This window comes from Euleptes europaea, chromosome 20, assembly GCF_029931775.1.
Source record: "Euleptes europaea isolate rEulEur1 chromosome 20, rEulEur1.hap1, whole genome shotgun sequence".
Taxonomy (NCBI): Eukaryota; Metazoa; Chordata; class Lepidosauria; order Squamata; family Sphaerodactylidae; genus Euleptes; species Euleptes europaea.
The window spans coordinates 16754877-16768116 of NC_079331.1; the positions used below are offsets into that span (position 1 = coordinate 16754877).

The window sequence follows — 13240 nt, forward strand, 5'->3', positions numbered from 1 at the left end:
CCTGCAGGGTGCCCCCACTCCCCCTCCCAGGCGGAAGGGCAGCCAGCAGTGGGCCCGACCAAACGAGGTGCCAGGGGGGCGCAGCCCACAGTTGATCGGCAAGGGAGGAAGGAAAACAGAGAAAGAGGAGGAGGGAGAGAGAAAGGGAGAAAGAAATGGAGAGAGAGGGAGAAAGAAAGAAAAGGACGAAGGGAGACAAAGAAAAGGACAGAGGGAGACAAAGAAAGAGACAGAAAAAGAGGGAGAAAGAGGGAGAGAAAGGAGAAAGAGTGACAGAAAAAGAGGAAGAAAAGAGAGAAAAGCCTTTTCCCCCCCACACACACACATGCGCACGCTGGCCCCGAGTGACCGGGCCCCAGCCTCCCCTGCCCACACACACATACACGGCGGCCCGAGTGACCGGGCCCAGTCTCCATGCCCTCTCCTCCCCAGAGTCCACAAAAGGGCCCCCCCCGAAGCCCGATCGGCTCCTGCATGCATGCTCTGCCGCCAGGAGCCACCAGCCTCTTTCCCCCTCCCTCTCGCTGCTCAACAGCCGACAGTCAGCGAGAGGAGGTCCAAAGGGCGCCACAGCACCGCTGTAAGCCATGGCGCCAGGAACACTCTCTGGGAGGGCCACCCTGCGCCCCGCCTCTGCAGCAGGGCCCTGGAGCTCCCGAGGGCCACAAAAAATGTCCTCGGGGGCCGCATATGGCCCCCGGGCCTGAGGTTCCCCACCCCTGCTTTATGGCATTATACTAGGGATACTAGCCTCCAGGTGGGACCTGGAATCGCAGCTCATCTCCAGACTACAGAGATTAGTTCCCCTGTAGGAAATGAATGCATTGCAGGGTAGACTTTTTGGTGTTATACTTGGGATGCCAGCCTCCAGGTGGGGCCTGGGGACCCCCTGGGATTACAGCTCATCTCCAGACTGCAGAGATCAGCTCCCCTGGAGGAAATGGATGCTTTGGAAGGGGGAAACTCTACGGCATGAGGTCCCCGTCCTCCCCAGGCTCCATCTCCAAAACCTCCAGGAGTTTCCCAGCCCGGATCAGGCAAGCCTACCTCCCCATCCCTCTCCAGTGGCCAAGAGGGACCTAAGAACCCTATGTATAGGTTGCTACCCTTCACAGGCTCTGTCCCCCCCCCCCCCACAAATCCCTAGGCACCTCCCAAGCTGGAGCTGGCAACCCTGATCGACCCCACCCTCGGAGTGCATAGGGTTGCATGCCCAAATAGATAGATCTCTGCCCCAGGGAGCCTGCAGGCGCTAGCGCTGCCATCCTCCAAGTGGGATTGTTGGATGCAAAAGCCAGACCCTGTTCAATGGCACAGACCCACCAAGAACAGGGACGACTCAGGTTATTATTATTTTTTTAGAAGCAAAAGGTATATTTATTTATGCTAGCGTAAGAGAGAATGTGGGTCTCCCGACCTAAAACCACACCTATGAATTATTATACAAAATGGAGAGATATTTATACACTTCTAGAGTCTTTTGTTAACTCAGATTTCATGACGCAGTATAATTTCGTGCTGTGTCCACCCCCCCGAGCTCAATTTACGATTAGCTCACCATAGTATTATTCTGCACTAGTCTATGACATAATCTTACACCTGTGCAGAAGTTTAAACTTTTGTTAGGATATACTGCTCCGCTTCCTACTGGCTTACATAGATAACTACAACTTACAAGTATTAATTAACAAATGATATTACAAAGTTGTACCTTTGTATTTTTGTTTTGTTTTTTTTGAAAATTTTATTGGTTTTTATAAAATAAATTTTCCATGTTAACAAACAACAATATACGTAGTATTAAAAACTAAATCATAGGTAATGTTGTTATAATTGTTTAAGTGCTAAATAAAAATAAAAAATAAAGGAAAATTTATTGACTTCCCCATCACCTCCGTCCGCCTCTTAATAAAGTATTCTATCCCATCGTGATATGGTCTGATCTTAATTATTCTTATATCTCAATTAGGTTTCAATCACATTATACTATCAATATAATTGATTACGTTTCTTTACGTTAACAATGTCATCTAGATCAGATTAAAAGGTACTCTTCCGTTTTCCCCAGCCCTAGTTCATATTCACAATATTTCATCCAAGCCTCCCATTCCCCCATAAACTGAACTTTGTCTTTTTGATTTAAAATAGCTGTAAGTTTTGCCATTTCCACCAGTTCAAACATTTTCATAGTCCAGTCTTTTTTTCCCAGGAGTGTCTGCCCCTTTCCATTTTGCTGCATAAAGCAGTCTTGCAGCGTACCTTTGTATTTTTGGTGCTCTTATTAAATCAAATCAATTGAAATGCTACCCTTGGCTCAGCATCTGGGGATCCCCTGGCATTGCATCTCCTCTCCAGGCTGCAAAGGTCAGCTCCCCTGGAGGAAAGGGGTGCTTTGGAGGGTGGAGCCGATGGCCCTTGCACCCCACTGAGGCCCCTGCCCTCCCCAGGCCCCACCCCCAAACCTCCAGGTGTCTCTCAACCTGCATGTGGCAACCCATCTCCTGCCAGGGGGGGGGGACCTGGCCACCCAAACTGGGCCCAATCCTCCATTGCATTTGAAGCCCCTCCCCCAAAACACCCTCCTCAGCCCCCCCCCCCCAAAAACACCTCCAGGTATTTCCCACCCCCTACAACAGGGTCCCTCTTCCTCTTTCCACCCCCTCCAAACTCACCCCCCTTAAGCGGGGGCTTGCTTTCCTCCTCCTCCCCCGCGAACGCAGACTCTTCCCTTCCCCGCAGCCACCCTCCCTCCCGGCCGGGGACTCTTCCGGCCTACGAGGCGCGGCGGAGCCTCCCCGCGGGCGCCGCCATCTTTCTTTTCCCCGGGGGGCGGGGCTCGGCTGCGGTGGTCTCGCCCGGCGCGGGGGTGGGCGGAGGAGCCCGGCAGGGAGACCCTCCCCCTGGCGGCGCTCTGGAGCCCCCAAGCCCGAACCCGGGACCGAAGCGCCGTCGAGCCGCAAAAAGAAGCTGCTTTTTACCTGATCCGGAGCGCCTCCGGTTCCTGTTTTCGCTCCTTTCTCCCCCCCCTCTTCAGAAAGATGGTATCGTCCTGAACATGCCAGGCGCCGCTCTGTGACTTCCTGTAGCGCTAGTGGCGCTTCCTCTCCGTAGCGGCCGCGTGGCCTAATGGATAAGGCGTCTGACTTCGGATCAGAAGATTGCAGGTTCGAGTCCTGCCGCGGTCGCAGCCCGGGGAAGGTTTTGCGGCGTCCTCCAAAGCCATGGTTTTTACAAACTATTGCAATAATTATTATTTTTTAGCCTAAAAATGCAAAGTTCTCCGCCGGGTTTCTGTGGAAACGGAATGCCTTTCATCTGCACAAGGTCACCTGCAGAACCTTCCTTTGCATTATGGACTTTTTAAAGCCTTGTCACTGTTTTTGCTAAATTACTAAAGGAGTTAGTACTATTACTAAAGGGCTGTGGCTCAGTGGTTGAGCCTCTGCTTGGCATGCAGAAGGTCCCAGGTTCAGTCCCCAGCATCTCCAGTTAAAGGGACTAGGCAGGCAGATGATATGACTGAGACCCTGGAGAGCTGCTTTAGGTCTGAGTGGACAATACTGACTTTGATGGACCACGGGTCTGGTTCAGTATAAGGCAGCTTCAATTGGCATCTTGGGAGTTCTTCCAGGCAGAGGTTCTGGGCCTGTCAACGTCTTACAGCAGCAGGAAACCTATGCATACACCCACCCACCCCAAGAGAGAAGAGAAACGCTTATAGATCTCATCATCTGCTATGACCTTAAGCAGATGATGAGAGGGAGGGCATCTTGGCCATCTTCTGGGCATGGAGTATGGGTCCCTGGGTGTGTGTGTGTGTGAGGGGGGGGGGAAGCAGTTGTGAATTTCCTGCATTATGCAGGGGGTTGGACTAGATGACCCTGGTGGTCCCTTCCAACTCTATGATTCCATAAGTCAATTGGCATTCCTGGCTCCCATTATCTCCACTTGGCCTTCCAATGGGCACTCCTGTCATTCCTTTTGGCACATCCCCTGTAATTTCTGGGGGGTCCCCAGGTCTCACTGGGGCATCCCTATCTCCAGACAACAGGAAGCAGTCCCCCTGGAGAAAAAATGGCTGCTTTGGAGGGTGGGCTCTATGGTACTGCACCCCACTGAGGTCCTTCCGCTTTAGGGATGCCAGCCTCCAGGTGGGACCTGGGGATCTCCCGGAATTGCAGCCCATCTCCAGACTACAGAGAACAGTCCCCCTGGAGAAAACGTATGCTTTGGAGAGTGGGCTCTGTGGCACTGCACCCCATTGGGACCCCTCCCCCAAATCCCGCCTTCTCTACCCCCCCCCCCAATTTCCCAGCCTGGAGTTGGCAACCCCACAAAACCCATAGGTGAGCTGTCAGTGAAATGAATGACTTGCCTCTGGATCAGAGATGGGGAGCAGAGATCCGCCCCCCTCCCCAAGTTTCCTTCCAATATTGGGGAGGGGGCTTCAAAGGGGAAACTGGGGGTCCTGGCCCTTTAAATGCAACCCCCCCCCCGGCCGCCTCCGCCTTTTCCACGTTCCAGCGCTGACCGCTCCTCCTACCCTGACTCCCCGACTCTGGTCCCTCCCCCCCCTTCCCCAGGCCTCCGTTCGCCGATGATTGGTCGGAGGACGTTCTCAGCCCGCCTTTCCAGGGAAGCTCAGCCAATGCCCGAGCGGGAGGAGAGGACAGCAGGGGCGGTTGCGCGCAGGCAGAGGCTGCTGCTGGAAAAAAAGAGAAGGGAGAGAGTTGGAAATCCAGGTTTGCAAAGAAAAAAGGGGGGTGGGGAGATGCTAGATGAGCCCCCCCCGGGTTAAGAGGGGGTTCTTGGGGTGCCAATTCTTGCTTAAGGCTTTGGATTTTGGGGTGGGGGTGGGTTGGGCCAAGACCCCCCCTCCAGGGGGGCCAACCCCTTGCTGGCATCCTTGGCTCCTGGGCCTGGGGGGGGGGAGAGAAATCTAGGGAGGTGGGGTGTCCTGGAAGGGAGGGATCCATTCTGCATGAGTTGGCTGTTTGCTTGGACTTCGCCCCGGAAAAGCGGCGTCGACTCTGGGGCGGGAATGCAATGGGGCAACCTTGCAGGGGGGGCGGTGGGGGGGATGCGTTTGACTCCTAGGGGAAAGGTCCAGGCTTGGAGCGTGTGCTTGGCATGCCGAAGGGCCCACGGGTGCTGAGAGAGGGGGTTACCGCACTTGTGTTCCCAGCGATGTATTGAGTTTGAAAATGTTATAAAAAATACTGTCCGCACTTTCTGTGTATTCCCACCGCTGTATTGAGAGTTTGAAAACGTTATAAAAAATACTGTCCGCACTTTGTTTGGCCCCTTTAGGTGTGAAGACGTCTTCCAACTATTTATAAGCCGTGGCACCCAAAAACCCTTTTAAAGCAATGTTTTTTACAACATTTTCAAACTCTTAATACATCGCTGGGAAGAGAGGGCTTGCTCTGGCGGGTGGGGGCAGCTTGAAGCGCCAGCGCCTGCCAGCCCGAGCGGGCGATGCTTGGCTGGATGGCCTGCTCAGGTGGGTTGGAGTCAAGGCAGTTTAATGTTGCTTTGTGAGACAGTGATTGTGGCTCAGGGGTAGGGCTTTTGGTTGGTGGGCAGAAGGTCCCAGGTGTTCAGTCCTTGGCTTCTCCAGTTAAATAAGATCTGGCAGTCGGTGATGAGAAAGGCCTCTGCCTGAGACAATGGGAAGCGGCTGCCAGTCAGAGTAGACAATGGGTCTGGCTCAGTATGACAGTTTCAGGAACTCAGTCTGTTATATTGGAGTAGTGGGCCCTGGCTCACTGGAAGAGCATCTGCTTGGCATGCAGAAGGTCCCCGGTTCAATCGCTGGCATCTCCGGTTTAAAAGGACCAGGCAGGAGGGGATGTGAAAGACCTCTGCCTGAGACCCCCTGGAGAGCCACTGCCAATCTGGGTAGACAGGACTGACCACGATGGACCAAAAGTCTAACTCTGCTTAGGGAAGGGTCGCGGATTAGTGGTAGAGAAGCTGGTTTTTATATGCCGACTTTCTCTACCTTTTAAAAAGAATCAAACCGGCTTACATTCTCCTTCCTCTCCCCTCAATAAACACCTTGTGAGGTAGGGTGAAGCTCAAAGAGTTCGGAGAGAATTGTGACTAGCCCAAGGTCACATGTGGAGGAGTGGGGAATCGAACCCGGTTCTCCAGATTAGAGTCCACCGCTCATGTGGAGGAGTGGGGAATCGAACCCGGTTCTCCAGATTAGAGTCCGCCACTCATGTATAGGACAGAACTATGACTAGCCCAAAGTCACATGTGGAGGAATGGGGAATCGAATTCAGTTCTCCAGATTAGAGTCCACCGCTCATGTGGAGGAGTGGGGAATTGAACCAGGATCTCCAGATTAGAGTCCGCCGCTCATGTGGAAGACAGAACTGTGACTAGCCCAAGGGCACATGCGGAGGAATAGGGAATCAAACCCGGTTCTCCAGATTAGAGTCCGCCGCTCATGAGGAGTGGGGGATCGAACCCGGTTCTCCAGATTAGAGTCCGCCGCTCATGTGTAGGAGTGGGGGATCGAACCTGGTTCTCCAGATTAGAGTCCACCACTCTTAACCTCTGCACCACGCTGGCTCATGGTCTGAGCTACAGGCAAATGTACAGGATGGGTACTGAGGCCGTTTAAGGAGCACAGTAAATGGTGAGCCAAATCTGGTTGCAGCAACATAAAACAAGACCCGTTTTCTCTTGCAGAGGCCGGCGTAAACAATGAAGCTAAATGAGCGTCTGACAAGGCCCTTTCAAGCCCCCGTCGCCATCCGAAGATTCCCAAGCGGCCAGGTCGCCTTGTTCCGAAACGGGCCGTCTGATTCAGAGTCCTCCTCGGAGGAGGAACTGGACCTCATGGAATTGCGAGCGAGGGGGAGAGAGCAACAGAGGAGCAACGCTGGCCGGCCGAAAGCCAGAGACGTGCTGCTGCTGGAAAGAGAAGTCGCCGAAGACGACAGCTTAAACAAGTTGGCTCTCCAGTACGGTTGTCAAGTAAGAAGCAAAACAGATAAAAGGAAGTATTTCTTCACCCAACTCATAGTTAAATTGTGGAACTCCCTGCCCCAGGATGTAGTGATGGCTGCCAACCTGGAAGGCTTGAAGAGGGGAGTGGACATATTCATGGAGGAGAAGGGTATATATTCATGGCTACTAGTCAAAATGGATACTAGTCATGAGGCATACCTATTCTCTCCAGGATCAAAGGAGCAGGCCTATTATATTAGGTGCTGTGGGACCCAGGAAGGATGGTGCTGCTGCAGCCGTCTGGTTTGTGGGCTTCCTAAAGGCCCCCAGTTAGCCACTGTGTGAACAGACTGCTGGCCTTATGTTTGCCGCCCCTGCAGTAGTGGGTGTTCTTCTGTTAGGTCTCTGTTTTCATCCACACACTTGATGGACATAAATTTGTGATTCAGGGTGTTGCAAGCCCAGGGAAGCAGCTCTGGTCCATCCAGTTCACCCAGAGCAAGAAGCTGTTGGTCACAGGGTTGGCGTTCAATGAAAAAAGCCACTCCCAGATGCCGTCACCTAGATCTTGGTGCAGTTGGGGAGTTACCAGTCCTTTAGACGGCTTGCCACCCCAACTATTAAAAAGAACACACATACTGTCGTTGGTGGGAGGAACAGAAACAAAAATATAATATAATATATATAATCAGAACAAGAGATGTAAAGTGTCTGCAAACTTTAAAGCCAAGGGTTTTTTAAAAAAAATAAATTTTATTAATAAAAAAGGAGTCAACAGTAGATATTTGCATAAACTAAAAGCAAAGAGTCGCACAATCACATTAAATCACATAATGTACTTTACACCTTTGCATCAGTAACCATTCTCACGTAACCAAAACTATATCTTCTTATAAAATGGACATCTCCATTCTTTGAATTGTTCTTGTCCATAAAAGGTCTACACTATTAATATCAGAAGGGATTGTCAGCTCCATCTCAGAGTTATACAGAGTTATACTGTATAGACCCTTGGTCCATCAAAGGCAGCATTGTCTACTCGGCTCTCCAGGGTCTCGGGCAGAGGTCTTTCCCATCACCTACTCGCCTGGTCCCTTTAACTGGAGATGCCAGGGATTGAACCTGGGACCTTCTGTGTGCCAAGCAGAGGCTCAACCACTGAGCCATAGCCCCTCCCCTGCTTCTTCTGTCCGTTTGCTCATTTGTCGCTCGATGCCACAGCCGCTAAACTGCACTTCAGGGGCACATGCCTACAGTTACTAGTTGCATCAGAAAGCTTTTGAGTGCCAAGAACAACAAAATCAGCCCTACAAAGTGAGTGGCTTGGGGCTTGTTACACTGAAGTGCAATTGAAATTGATAGGACCAACGCCAGGACTGGCTTTCGAACGGCATCTGGAAGATGACCGAGCAAGTTTCACTCTTGATGCACACTGATAGCTAGATCGATAGGTCAGCTGGCAGTTAAGGGGCTGTGGCTCAGTAGAAGAGCATCTGCTTGGCATGCAGAAGGTCCCAGGTTCAATCTCCAGCATCTCCAGATAAAAGGATCAGCTAGTAGGTGATGCGAGAGACCTCTGGAGAGCCAGCATGGCGTAGTGGTTAAGAGTAGTGGTTTGGAGCGTTGGACTCTTAATCTGGAAAACCAAGTTTGATTCCCCACTCCTCCACATGAGCAACGGTCCCTAATCTGGTGAACCAGGTTGGTTTCCCCATTCCTACACATGAAGCCAGCTGGGTGACCTTGGGACAGTTACAGTTCTCTTAGAGCTCTCTCAGGCCCGCCTGTCTCACAAGGTGCATGTTGTGGGGAGCGGAAGGGAAGGTGATTGTAAGCCGTTTCGATTCTTCCTTAAGTGGTAGAGAAAGTCGGCATATAAAAACCAACTCTTCTTCTCTGCATGAGACCCTGCCAGTCTGAGTAGTGGTTAAAAGTGGTGGTTTGGAGCAGTGGAGTCTGATCTGGAGAACCAGGTTTGATTCCCCACTCCTCCACATGAGTGGCGTAGGCTAATCTGGTGAACCAGGTTGGTTTCCCCACTCCTATACATGAAGCCAGCTGGGTGACCTTGGGCAAGTCACATTCTCTCAGCTTCACCTACCTCACAGGGTGTCTGTTGTGGGGAGGGGAAGGGAAGGAGATTGTAAGCCGGTTTGAATCTCCCTTAAGTGGTAGAGAAAGTCGGCATGTAAAAACCAACTCTTCTCCTTCTTCTAGACCACTGGTTCCCAACCGGGGGTCCGCGAAACAAAGTTATAAACCCATAATAAATTAATATTTTCAATTAAAAGTTCTGTATTATAAAAATATATATTCAAATATTATTCTAAGTTTAATGTTTAACTAACAGTTATGATTAAAGTTTATTTTCAAATTCTCGGAATTTTTATTTTGAACCTTGGGGTTCCTGCACCGACCAAAAAAGTCCTAGTGGTCGCTGGTCAAAAAAAGGTTGGGAACCACTGTTCTAGACAATACTGACCTTGACGGATTGATGATCATTTTTTATCCCAAAAGCTGAAAATTCAGGAAAGAAACCTGGAATATCGCTACAGGGGTCCAAGCTTGCTGACAGTTACAGACTGTATATTGGGGAGGGGGAGATGCCATTTCTATACAGTATGTGGGGGGGAAGCACTTACTGTGATAACCAATTGTTCTTTTTCTGGATTCTCCAGGTTGCAGACATTAAGCGCATCAACAACTTCATCCGGGAACAGGACTTGTATGCTCTCAAATCGATCAAGATTCCCGTGAAGGCCAATTGCATTTTAACCGAGGCAAGCGAAATGCGTTCGGCTCCACAGAGCTCTTTGTTACCCGCCGAACTGCCCGGATCTCCAGGCCCAGGGAACAGCCCCAAGGACGACAAGCAGATCGAGCAGTATTTCAGAGGGGTCGACCGGGATCTCGAACGAGCAGCGCTGGCCGAAGCCGGTTTCAGCTCAGACTATTGCATCGAGACGCCAAGCTGGCCGCCCCCGGGGCCAAAGGCGCCCAGCAGCGGAGCGGACTGCGGGATCCAGTGGTGGAATGCCGTCGCTGTCATGCTTTTGGTCGGCATCGTTTTGCCCGTGTTTTATATCGTTTATTATAAAACCCAAGCCTCGGAAGTGGCGGCCGACACCTCCAACTCAACCTTTCCTGTCAGCAACGCGTCGCGTGGATCAGTGACGGGAGTATCGGGACCCGTTTCGGGGGCTGACCCCCTGCCCACTGCCCACGTCCCTAAAACAAAAGCGGTCATCTTGTCAGGTGAATGACGTCTCACGCGCGAGAGAGAACAGTCGTAAGCGGACGGAACTGAACTCAGACACAAAGAGGCTAAGGAGAAATAGGACTCTCGGGGGTTACACAAGATGTACAGTGCCACAGTGTATTTACGGATCTGTCCCAATCAGGTGGAAAGAAAGGAGGGTTTGCCAACCTCGTAGCAGCAAAGGGCTCTCTAACAGCTGTCCTTCATTTCTCTCCCAAACACACAATTCCTTTTGCTGTTAAAACGGGATACCACCCGACCCTGCCTCCTTCCAAGCAGTCTGGCCAAACCGGTTGAAACGGGCAGGTTTGCCGCCGTCGTATCCGGTTGGTTTCTGACGGCCTCTTTTCAGGCATTTCCAGCCGAGGAAGAGGCTCGCCGCATTTGGAAAATGTTGCGGGGGGGGGGGACAATCGTTGAAGAGGTGATTTATTAAAATCCCATGTTGCCATCACAGCACCTGCGTATCAAGTCTGTGTTTGTGTACACTGAAGCCCTCTGCCCGAGTGTGTGTTCAGTTTTGGGCACCGCAATTTAAGAAGGATGTAGACAAGCTGGAATGTGTCCAGAGGAGGGCAACAAAGTAGGTGAGGGGTCTGGAGACCAAGTCCTATGAGGAAAGGTTGAAGAAGCTGGGTATGTTTAGCCTGAAGGGGAGAAGACTGAGAGGGGATATGATAACCATCTCCAAGTACTTGAAGGGCTGTCATATAGAGGATGGTGCCGAGTTGTTTTCTGTTGCCCCAGAAGGTCGGACCAGAACCAATGGGTTGAAATTAAATCAAAAGAGTTTCCGTCTAGACATTAGGAAGAATTTTCTAACAGTTAGAGCGGTTCCTCAGTGGAACAGGCTTCCTCAGGAGGTGGTGAGCTTTCCTTCCCTGGAGGTTTTTAAGCAGAGGCTAGATGGCCATTTGTCAGCAATGCTGATTCTATGACCTTGGGTAGATGATGAGAGGGAGGGCATCTTGGCCATCTTCTGGGCATGGAGTAGGGGGTCACTGGAGGTGCTGGGGGTGGGAGGTAGTTGTGAATTTCCTTCATTGTGCAGGGGGTTTGACTAGATGACCCTGGTGATCCCTTCCAACTTTTATGATTCTATAATAGAACCTGCTTGTCACACGTTGAAAGAATCTTCAGACGGCCTTCTAGCCTTTAGAGGTGTCATCCAAGTGTAGGAAAGGGTTGGGGCAGTTCATATCCCATTGCCACACATAGGAGTGGGAAAAGGAGCAAGAGAAGATGCTACTTCTCCTCTCTGAGCAGGCCAAAGCAACTCCTTCTGGAGTAGACAAGTTAGATTCGGGTCCAGTATTACCTTAGAGACCAAAGCAATTTTCGAGAGTCAAAGCTCCTTTCGTCAAGACAAAGAGCTAGAAGAAGAGGTGGTTTTTATGCCCCACTTTTCTCTACCTTTAAGGAGTCCCAAACCAGCTTACAATCACCTTCCCTTCCCCTCCCCACAACAGACACCATGTGAGGTAGGTGGGGCTAAGAGAGTTTGGAGAGAACCGTGACTGGCCCAAGGTCACCCAGCAGGCGTCATGTGGAGGAGCGGGGAAACCAACCCAGTTCTCCAGATTAGAGTCCGCCGCTCATGTGGAGGAGTGGGGAATTGAACCCGGTTCTCCAGAGTCCGCCGTTCTTAACGATCAAGCATGCATGTCTCACCTAGGTTCTCAGAATCAACATTGCCGTCAGATGGCCATCTAGCCTCTGCTTCAAAACCTCCAAGGAAGGAGAGCCCACCACCTCCCGAGGAAGCCTGTTCCATTGAGGAACTGCTCTGTCAGGAAGTTCCTCCTGATGTTTAGCTGAAGACTCACATTCCCACATTAGCTCTATACACAACTCTACACCTCAGAGCTGGTCTAAATCATGACAGAACCTCTGCACATTTCTAATCTAGGGCATTAAACGGCACCGATTTCCATTACCCACTCCCAGGGCTTTCCACACAGAAGAATTGGTTTTTATATGCAGACTTTCTCTACCACTTAAGGCAGAATCAAACTGTCTTACAATCCCCTTCCCCGTTTGCAACAGACACTCTGTAAGGTAGACGGGGTTGAGAGAGCTCTTAATAGAACTGTGACTAGCCCAAGGTCACCCAGCTGGCTTCATGTGTAGGAGTGGGGAAACCAACCCGGTTCACCAGATTAGCCTCGGCTGCCCATGTGGAGGAGTGGGGAATTGAGCCCAGTTCTTCAGATCAGAGTCCACCGCTCCAAACCACCGCTCTTAACCACTACACCACGCTGGTTACCTGCCTGACCACACAGCTGACGTGGTCTCCGGCAGACCTTTTGCACCATTAGACTCTTCCCACTGTCTATCCTCCATAAAAATAGCAATGCTTGATACGAAGGAGGGAGAGATGCCCTTATAAACAGCTACTCCAAAGGTTTAACTCAGTGCCCAGGGAAATGGGCGAAAGTCAGCTGTAATGGAAAACCGCTTAAAAAACTAAACCTTGAGGCCAAAATAGACACACCCTTTGATGCATGCCAAAGCACGAAGGATGAGTTTCCATTTCGTTGCTCTTGCAACTGCCCAACAAAACACTTTCCCAGAGAAATATGTATGGGAGAAGGAAACGGTTCCAAAACGAATGAAACTTCAGTAGGGAAAGAACACACGAAGCTGCCTTCTACTGAATCAGACCCTTGGTCCATCAAAGTCAGTCTTGTCTACTCAGACCGGCAGCGGCTCTCCTTGATGGACCAAGGGTCTGATTCAGCAGAAGGCGGCTTCACATTTTCAAACCCTACGGAGTTGCCATTAATCTGCTGTGACTTGGTGGCACTTAATTATTGGCCTGACCTGGATGGCCCAGGCTAGCCTGATCTCATCAAACCTCAGAAGCTAAGCAGGGTTGGTTCTGGCTAGTACTTGGACGGGAGACCACCAAGGAAGTCCAGGGTTTGCTACGCGGAGGCAGGCAATGGCAAACCACCTCATCTCTTGCCTTGAAAACTTCATGAGGGTCGCCTGCATCTTGACGGCACTTTCCACCGT

General features: G+C 51.1%; 1 protein-coding gene and 1 non-coding gene across 2 annotated transcripts; both read left to right on the top strand.

Moving 5' to 3' along the window:
* The first annotated feature begins 3112 nt into the window (after positions 1-3112).
* TRNAR-UCG (transfer RNA arginine (anticodon UCG)) lies at positions 3113-3185 on the top strand. Its single transcript has one exon. It is a non-coding gene; the product is annotated as a tRNA-Arg (tRNA).
* A 3532-nt stretch (positions 3186-6717) lies between these two features.
* Positions 6718-10226, top strand: LYSMD4 (LysM domain containing 4). The gene is made up of 2 exons (XM_056865956.1): positions 6718-6990; positions 9642-10226. Exons 1-2 carry the CDS (start codon positions 6718-6720, stop codon positions 10224-10226), a joined length of 858 nt encoding a protein of 285 aa, XP_056721934.1.
* Positions 10227-13240: the final 3014 nt, after the last annotated feature.